This window comes from Monopterus albus, unplaced genomic scaffold, assembly GCF_001952655.1.
Source record: "Monopterus albus unplaced genomic scaffold, M_albus_1.0 scaffold57.1, whole genome shotgun sequence".
Lineage (NCBI taxonomy): Eukaryota > Metazoa > Chordata > Actinopteri > Synbranchiformes > Synbranchidae > Monopterus > Monopterus albus.
The window spans coordinates 453,325-463,657 of NW_018127937.1; the positions used below are offsets into that span (position 1 = coordinate 453,325).

Below are 10,333 nucleotides of genomic sequence, written 5' to 3' on the forward strand. Positions count from 1 at the left end.
ACTGCTGCACTAATGAACCGGGTTGTTTATCCTACAAATGGACAGGAAACATCAGAAACTTTTCACAGGCTCAGGAAGCTTAGTGTCTCTGGGAGACGGTCTCTCAGAGCGCCCACTGTGGTACAAGCAGGACCTCTGGCTCCATTTAGCTCATGTAAACACACGTGTCACATCGGCATGAACCAGGGACCAGAGAGAGGCTGCTCTCATGCTGGTGAGGCCTTCATGGTAACACAGTCATTCCCTGCACCGTACACGTCAGTATGCTGTTCTGCAAAGTGCACTACTGTAGTATGCAGCCCAGATGGTTAGCCTAAATGAAGCACATGAGTGTGGTGCTGCAGCCCTCCTAGCAGCGGTCACATTACACAAATGGCAAGTAGTTATTATGAGGTTATAATGACCAGTCACACAGTCTGGTGTCAACTGACTGAACCAGTATTTCACAGGAGGATGAAACCAAACTAAAGAATCTGCCACGCAGGCCGAGTTCTGAGAACAATGCTGACACAGAGACACAGGAGGACAAAGGTCTCTGCAGTATTCTTGATGAACCAGGTGTAACACTGGGAGGACAGGACTGGAAAGCCTCCATCCAACACATGTCAGAAACATTAAGTCTTTTAAATTGTCAGAAAACAAAGAAGGTAAAAGATGTGATGAAGTACCATTGAAAAGCTCTTTGTCCACCCTGACAGTTTCAGATTGGTGCAGCCTCACTGATACATATGGCATAGACACAATTCCAGGAACAGCTCTCAGCACAACCTCCAGCCTGCACAGTGATCACACAGGTGAACCACACCTCTGAGAAACAGTCTGAACATCATCACCTCCACCAAGGAGGATTCACTGCAGCACTGTTGGATCAGACAGGCTCAGTCTGAGACAGGGGTTCCTAATAAACTGACCACTGAGTCTACGTTGTGTATCATGCAGTTTCAGCTCTTCACTGAAGCTGTGATCTGCCCATTAAGTGAAATATGAAAACCACAGACTCCATGTTGTTATAGAAACACCGACAGTTTGTGGATCTTTGCAAACTTTGCACTAGAACGTAACGCCCAGAGAGTCTGGACTAAATCTCAGCCAGACAGCATGTGTGTGGGCACATGGGGGATAACTGGTTTACACTGCTCAGTGGGAGAAATGGGGCAGAAGTGACTTGTCATTACAGTTGAACAGATGACAGATGAGTAGTCAACAAACAGAGATTACAGAGCTGCAGCTTCAGACCCCAACGGGCTGGTGGACTGGGATCCCTGCAGAGTTCTGTGTGCAGACACCGCTCTCCGTTTCTATGTTGGACCCGGGTTCAGAGACAATAAACTTGAGGATGTTAAGCAGCATCTGTCCGGAGGGAAACAGCAGCCCCCTGCAGCCCGGAGGACAAAGAGAGATTGTTCAGTTCAGTGCTAACTCTGTCTGTCTGCACATCTGGGCTGTAAAAGCTGCTGCTGAACGGAAACTTTTCACCACAGAGGCTGAACAGTTGATTCACAGAACTAAAAATAAAGACTAGGCCAGAGCTCTGAGAAGTTTCACCACACTGAGATTTTGCTCTGTGACTGTGCCTCAGGTCGTCCTTGTGATCTGACAAGAATACGTGGTGGTGGTGGTGGTGGTTGTTGGGGGGGGGGTTAATAGCTGATGGGCAACAGTGGAGGCCTACGGCACAGAGGGATAAGCTGGACCAGGGTCTGGATTCAAACATTAGGGTGAGGACACCACATTCACTGGCGCTGCTGGTCTCTAGATGGGGTTTGTGCACAGTTTCACAAACATAGTAAATCACCGGCTGTGTCCTTTAAAGCAACTAAACTGGGCAAAACCCAGTGGACAAATGCTGCCACATGGTTGTGTTAGCTCCACTGTTCCAGCAGCGTTCACCTGTTCCAGCAGCTAACAGGACTTTGTCAGTGTCCCCTGTCGGCTCATCTGTCAGTGTTTCCTCTCAGAGAAGAACATGAGTCAGACTCTCTGACATCCATGCACTTCAGCCCAAGATGGCCACCATCTGAGAAAGGAACACCCTGGGATTACAAAGAGCTATAACTGGTTTCTGATGTAAGTGAAATGTCCCCAGCTGGACTGACTGGCTGCTTGTGTGCTGGGAGGCTAAAGGATTCATGTTGCAGCTGAGCTTAGTCGAAACATCTCTCAGCTCAGCTTTCACATGGAACATACTTCAGGGCAAAGCCTGAAATTCAGCACTCAAATGATTTATTTTAGGATCTCTCTTTACTAACTAAATAAAAAGACGCCATCAGAGTGATTCTGTTCACGTCGACCTTCTGTTGAAGTTACTGGGATTTATCAGCATGTGTTTCAGTGTTAAAAACTGATCGGAGTCGCTGATGTAATAAACTCTGGTGTCTTATTATTTCATTCAGATGACTGACCTCTTGAGTAACAGGAAACACAGGACCAGTTTAACCAGTTTAACCACAGCCCAGCACAGGCACTGTTCAAGAGCTGAACATTAGACGGCAGAGCTGGGAGTGAGCCACATTCCTGGCACATCGGTGAATATAGCAGACACACAGGGAAGGACTCCTGTGTTCGCGCTACAGCGACAGGAAGTGACCCTGATACACATAGTGTGGTACTTCCTGTTAGTGCCAGTGCTGCTGATCCACTCTGGAGGAAAAACTGAGCAGAGAGCTTAAGAAGAACTGTCATCATTACTCTCAGAGCAGTCATGACTGTAGTTCTCTGTAGGCCGCAGCTGCTCCTGGATATGGTCCTTGTTAAGCCTTCAACACACACCAACGACCGTCTGGTGCCAAACACAGGACGCAGGTAACGGCAGGTGTGTTTGGCTTCATGTGCTGGCTCTGATGAAAGGTGAAGACATTTCTTTATGCTCGAGTTAGAACTTTACAGGAAAGGCAACCCCCCCAAAAAGTGGGGACATAAAAAAAACTGAATGAAATGTTTTGAAAAGCTCCAAAACCCCATGCAGATCTGGTAACAGTACAAAAAGATCCAATGTCCCGATTAATATATTTTTGTGTAGATTCAAGCTTATTCTGAATTTGATGCCAGCAACACATTCCAAAAAAACAGGGGGCAGCAAAACACAGGAAGGGTTGAATGATGTTGGAATGTGGACCAGCTCACAGCTACTGAGGTCATCTGCCAACAGGTCAGCATCGTGACTGGGTTTACAAAGGGCATCCTAGAGAGTCTGAGTCAGCAGCAAGGACAGGGAGGGTCACCGTTCTGTGGCAAACAGTTCAACAAAGAAGAAGCAGCAGCTTTTTTTTCACAACACAAAGCTGAAAAGATTTTGGGGTTTTCATCACCTACAGTACACAACATGAAGAGTCAGAGATCCCAGAGAAAACTCTGTAAACCAGGGACAAGGCTGAAAACCTGCAGCGAAGGGCCCTGGTCTTCTGGCCCACAGGACACACTGCATTAAACACAGACAAGATTCTGCAGTGAATTCACTGCATGGACTCAGGGACACCTCTGGAACCACTGTCAGTGAACACGGCTGTCACTGCAGCCACGTTACACTTTACCATACAGAGAAAACACCATATATAAACAGACCCAGACACGCCGCCAACTTCTCTGGGCTCCAGCTCATTTAAGACAGGCTGAGACAAAGTGGAAACTGCCCACAAGCCAACTTTTTATATTCTTACTGGAAACGATGTACATTACAGAAGAGGTGATGCAGCGCAGCGGGAAACACGGTCCTGTCCCAACATCTGTGAAACGTGTTGTGGAAACAAATTTAAAACGAGCAATTTGTTTAAAATAAAACAATGGACTTTCTCAGTCTCATACGTGTTTTAAAAGATTTAGGAATCATTTTATTGTTTTTATTTTCCAACTCACACAACGTCCTAACGGTCTTCTGGTAGCTGTTGGTAGCTGTTGTAAATGGCATCAGCTGTTATCAGTTGGTGCCAACAGTGAGAAGACAGTCTGAACGACAACAATACAAAATCATACAGTATGTTCAACACGCAAATGAAAGAACATTCATGACCAGGACCTATGCAGGTCTGAGCCGCTGTCTGCTTTAACCACCAAAAGCAAAAGCAACAACACATGGAGATGCAGTCACAGTCCAAAGAGCAGTGAGAGGCACACACAGGATGCTGTGTCAGTGCTGGTGGGTGCAGACTAACCCAGTTCCCCAGGACAGCCGGGTTTGTACTGGCACACCTGCTCTGGGTCAAAGGTCAGCAGGCTCTAAATGACTGAATATACACAGTAACTCTGGAATGATGGCTGGGTTTGATCAGAACTATTCACTGATTAATCAATTAGTTCAATGACAGGAAATTCATCTGCAGCTATTTTGATTTAAAAAATTTAAGGAATTAATCGATTAAGTAAAATGGTGACTTGCCACTATCTTTGTTGTGCACAGTTACCGTTGTTGTTATCATCTCTAAGGAGGTAAAAAAAGGCTGCTCGAGGTGTGGAGCTGCCAGCGGTTTTGTTGCTGCGTCTGGTTTCCCTATAGCAAAATCAGGCAGTAAAATCAGTGTTCAGACCCCTCCACTGTCTGCACTCCTGGGGTCGCTGTTCTTCAGGTAAATCTCTACAGGCTTAACACACTGGAATCTGGGCAGTGGGCAGCACAAAGTGAAGGGGTGTGAATGTTTATGAAGGAGATGGAAGTGTAAAATTGCATATCTGGTAGTCATAATATCTAGTTTTAGCCTTGGTTTCTATGTAAAAAAAAAAAAAAAAAGATTTGTCAGCTTTCTTTAACAGCATTAACACCAGCACAACTTAACTGTACGAGTTGAGAGGGATCACCTGAACACACCACTGGAGACCTGTCTAAACTGTGTGACGGGGGTGTGATCACAACATGAACAAACACGATCTATCAGCGAACATGACACTGCTTCTGGGCCGAGAACAGCGAGTTGTGTTTACACACTTTTGCTTATGTTCCAGAGCTATTTCACCTCCAGCTGTTTGTCGTTCAGTCCTGATGTGTCTGAGCCTGATAGTTAGGTGTTTGTTTTTTTATCCTTGCTCCTCTATCACAGTCATTGTGAGCAGTCCCTCATAGTGACCCAGGAAGAGTTCATATCTGTCTTTATTCTTTCTTGGATTTGTTTCAGCTCCTTTCCCACATCGCCCCTGTTGCTTCCACAGAAGAAGAATGAGCAGACACAGCAGACGGGTGACTGCTGCCACTGTTCCAGTCCTGTCAGTCACTGAGCTGCAGACTTGGCACAAAAGTCCATTTGTTTAGCCCTGAAGACAGAGAGACAGAACTCACCCTGGCTCAGTCTACACACAGCGAGAGCCTGAAGCAGGAAGCATGCTGAGAAATCCCCTCTGGAGCAGGAAGGGTGGGGCTGTGCCAGGTGGGGGATGACAATAGGAACTCTGAGCAGGTTCAGTGGTTCCCAGGAAAGGTGAATCTGATGAAGCGATTCGCTCGGTTACAGCAGTGTTCGCAGTCCTACTTACTGGATGGTAATCTGGTTTCAGCCTACTGACTGTGGACAACGAGCACTCTGGGCTTTAGAGAATCCTGTTGGGCTGTTTTCATTACTTTTTAAGACAAAACAATTAATCAGCAAAGTGCAAATACTCATTAGCTGCAGAACTGTTTAACAGCTGAACAGTGCCTGGCTTGGAGACCATGCATTTTTATTTTAAACAAGCATCTACTACAGATGGACACACAGAAAGCCAATCAGCCAACCTCCCACCCACCCATCAGCTTTACAGAGACCGACACAACCCACCTCAAATGTTGAATGACATGATTACTATATCTGACATGCACATTTTACCTGCAACCGTGGGCTCTGACACAGACCTCCAGATTTCACACTAGGCCCACAAAGCGCTGCTGTAAGCCCATAAAGGAAAATAAAACTTAAAAATAACTCAGACCTCTTGGGCTTCAACCCAGACCGCCCAGCTGCTGTGAGCAGCAACACAACAGGCTTAGATGAGCTCGAAAAGGCTAAAAATAAAAAGCCTGAACCCAAACTGGAGGTTTGTCTGCTGGAACCCAAACAGCAACAAGAAACAGAGCAAACACCGAGCTGCTCAGTGAAGCACAGACACAGGCAGCAGTCCAGAGACGACCGGGGAGCACACGTCAGACTGGACCAGCTGAATGCTGCCAATGCTGAAGCCCCATTGACTCAGTATGGTGTGGACACAGCAGCTCCTTAAGCTCTGTTTCCACCAAAGGAACTTTCTCTGGGAACAGGAACCTTTTCCTCAACCTGCATTTCCACTGGAGGAAACAGGATCTAATTTTAACTCCACTCCCCCAAGAACAGTACTTTCTGAAGGTCCAAGAACAATCGGGGTGAGGCCTTCATGCTGGACGCTGCTGACTGCTCCATGTTCCATATGGAATTCATTCTTCAAACCCTGCTGCTGACTGTTGCACCTTCAGCGGCTCATTTTTTAATCTTCCTGGGCTTTGGCCCTGCTGTGGAAATCCAAACCAGAATGCACATTTCGAGAAAACATGGCTCCATTCACATTGGGATTGTGTCTGTGGCGGAGCTGTGGTGATTCTACCATCACCTGCTCAGCTCAGTGATCTTACTGACATTACTTTTCAGCCCCGCCCCAGTAGCAATCACAGCTATAACGAGCTCCTGCCATTAATTTGTCAAGAGGCACAGCCTTGGATTTTAGAGTTTTCTGCAGGAAGATCTGTTTGCCCATCTACAGTTAGCTCGGAAATCATCTGGGCTTTGTCAGGTCAACTTATCAGGAACATGACTGATTTGTCCACTGGCCTTCTGTGGCATAAAACTGTCTTCTGACTGCTCAGTTCCTCTGGATAGTTTCAACTCTTAAAGCTACAGTATGTAACTTAAGAACGCCAAACCAACAAATCTCACTGACCAAGCAGAAATAAAGTTCTACTACTGCTGCTGTTATTGAAACTCAGTGGAACTGCTGTCACGACATCAAGCTGTAACAGTAACCCGTGGGAACATCTGTATATGTTTTGGAGCCCTAAGATGAGGCAGGAACATTACCAGAACATGTTCGCCAGGATGTTGTCAAACCTCATTTTTGCACAACAAATCAACAGCTGAGATGCAAAGTTTCATCTTCATACTATACACAAAAGATGTTGCTCAACCAGAAACTGATTCAGAGTCTGAGCAGCAGAGTCAGAGAGAGGAAATCCTCCCAGTGAACCACACGTCACTGTGGTGACAGTGTGGCCAGAGAGAGAGCAAAGTTTCCCCTGACTCATCACTGTGCTGCTACAGCAGAGGGATGGAGCCATGGAAAGAAGAAATAAGAGGCCTTGGAGGAGATAATTACCGAGGATGGCGTGAACTCGAACAGAGAGCTGAGTCCTCAGGATCAGAATGGGCTTCTTTCCTTTTCTGTGGAAAAATCAGACGCAGACAGGGAGTTAGAGGGAAAACCAAAGCGTTCAGACTGTCTGTCAACCAGACCTCATGGGAATATGCTCACATTCCTTTTACTAGAGAAACCAGCAGACCCAGTTCAACCTCAGTGCCCAGTACACACACTGAACACTCAGGAGCCAATGTCATTGCACTGCACGTGCCGCTGCTGCAGGCATTGTTCATGTGGAGACTCGGGGCCTCGCGCAGCTACTAACACTGATCTTCATGTGTTCAGAGGAAGACAGAGACAATGGCTTCAGTGAAAACATGTAGCTTACAGTGGGAACAGCAGCTGGATCAGTGTGCATCTGTTTCACCAGCACATCTCAGTATGATGATGAACTGGTTCCCAGTTCCTCCTGCTCCTACTGGCTGTACAGAGATCCCCTTAAATCACTGTCAGTGTGACAGCTGGAGGAGAAAAGCTCAAGTCACGGGCCCTGTTTGAATCTGGAAGTGGCAAGAGTCTGAGAGCCACAGATTTACTTACACTTACTTTACACTGAACGACTGGACACTTGTGTCCACTTACAATGAAGACATAAGGGATGCCAGCTTGAGCAGGAGCAACTGTTAACAAGACCGGTCACGTACGAGGGATGTTCATTGCTGTTGCTCTGTCAGGTGTTAGAACAGAGGAGACTGGACAGACATGCACACAGACCCAGAGCTGTGGCATCACACAGCGATGAACACTACATTTAGAAACACTCTTCATTTGTCCTCCATGTGTGATCACGGCACACACACAATAAAGCAGGAGGTGCTGCACATGCTCTTTTGCTGCCATGATACAACTCCAGTCTACTGCTCCTTCATGCTGGCACACGCCACCGTGCTCAACCCTGACAAAGGTCACACGGTGGATTCAGACTTGAGCCTGATCTTTCTGTCAGGTCTGCCGGTCTTCCTCCTGGTCTGAGATCACAGGTGGTGTCATAGTGACACCTTCTCTAATCTTCTAACCTTCCTCATCACAGTTGCATGTCATCTTCTGTCTGAGGTGGAGGCAACTAAAGCTGCTCTGAGCTGATCCCAGAACAGCTCTGGTTTCCATATAAACCTCTTCAGGCGGACTGTGGCCTATTGGGACCAGAGTGTGGAAACAACAACGGCATGAAGGCATGGAAAGAATGGGGGAGGTGAGACTTAGGAAAGATGGAAAGAGAGACAGAGAGAAAGGAGTGTGTGACTGCTATAATGACAAAAACAATTTCAGAACGGTCCCTGTTTCAGCCTTTAAACACACACTGACGTTTTCACCCTGGATTTTCATCTCTACAGCTGCCACAGACTCAGCCCGAACACACGTTAGAGCCCGACACAGCACACAGCCAGTCCGATGTGTCAGTGCAGCTGGAGCTGTCGAGGCCCGTCTGACTTCAGAAACAGCTCCAACACGGTGCTCTGTGCAGTGAGGAGCTGGTGGAGCAGCGTGACTAGACCAGAGACCAGTGACTGTGCACAGCAACACCGTTCTCAGCCTGGGGAACTGCTTGTTGGAAACAGACGGCATCCCGTGTTTCCTGAGTAAGAAACCTGCCCCCCAGTGCAGTGGTGTGGCTCACTGGGAGGGGGATGTCTGGACTCAAACACATTATGGTGAAGACACCACATTCACTGGTGCTGCTGGTCTCTGGACGGGGTTGGTAGAGAATGACACAGACGTATATCACTGGCTGCGTTCCTTAAACTCAAGCACTGATCTGCTTCATCGGGACTGTGTGGTTTGATCACATCTATCTGCCTGAATGCACAGCCAACCCTGATAATAGTGCAAGGTCTAGACCGGATTCTGCAAAGTGCCCTGAGACAACTGTTGTGAATCGGCACTATACAAATAAACTAAACGGAGCCCAGGAAGAAAGTGGGCACATCTCTCACCTAAAGTAACAAACACTTTTTCATGTTTAGCTGAAAACTGTGTTTTCATGTGTAAGTCCATCACTCACAGAGCAAAGCTGTTACTGGTCACAATGGCAAATGTGACACCTCTGCTAGTGTCGAGTGTTAATGGGAGGAAGGTCACAGCCTCCTCATCACCCCACATACACTGGAGCTTTGAGTCACATGATTCATGGACGTCAGCATTTGTCCACTGAGTCTGGTTCACTTTGGATTTTTATCCACCCAACTGTTGTTACACTGAACACAACCAACATGTTACACTGGTTTAAAATCTCTACTTGGGTTTTTCATTCACACATTGGATGGAAACACTGTGCAGGTGTGACAGAGGAAACAGGAGGTGTCCTTACGTCACATCTTCATAGAAGCTGTCCAGCTCGTCCCTCTGCTCGGCCAGAGACGAGTCCAGGTCCAAGTAGTTTCCGTTAGCAGATAACTGCAGGGTGCACTCGTCCAGCTGGGAGACAGGCAGAAGACAGAGACGGTCACACATTATCGATGGGGACACAGAGGGTGAGCAGCCACTTCTATTCTAAATGTATCACAGAAACATGAAGACATGAGCTCACTAGGAGAAACAACACAACCATCTATGAACCTCTGCACATGTGCAACCACAGCCTGGGCGGCTTTATCCATCTGGTGACCTTTTGATTGATTGACGAGTTATTTGTTCATAAACCAATAGAAAATTATTTTTAAAAAATGCTTATCATAGTTTCTCCAAGGTGATGTCTTCACACATCTCACTTTCTTAGAAACGTTTAGTTGACAGTCACAGAAACCCACTGCGTGAGCCGGCGGTTGGGACAAGTGTTGCTATGTGAAATGACTGATCAGTTATCAAAACAGTCTGATTAATGCTCTGATCATTATTCTAACTAATACATTAACTAGTAAACAAATGACTGTTGAGGCCAATAAGTGATGATTCAGCCCCTCACCTGCAGCTCCAACAGCTTCTCCTCTCCTCCCCTCCCCTCCTCCCTCCTCTCCTCTCCTCTCCATCCCTCCATCCACCCACCCATCCATCC

General features: G+C 47.0%; 1 protein-coding gene across 1 annotated transcript in view; it reads right to left on the reverse strand.

Moving 5' to 3' along the window:
- The window catches only part of fhod1 (formin homology 2 domain containing 1), a 45,000-nt gene that overhangs the window by 27,379 nt on the left and 7,288 nt on the right, over positions 1-10,333 (reverse strand). Inside the window, exons 2-3 of the mRNA XM_020602660.1 lie at positions 9,650-9,756; positions 7,300-7,364 (exon numbers count right to left, since the gene is read on the reverse strand). Coding sequence (XP_020458316.1) covers positions 7,300-7,364; positions 9,650-9,756 — 172 coding nt within the window. The remainder of the gene's footprint in view (positions 1-7,299; positions 7,365-9,649; positions 9,757-10,333) is intronic.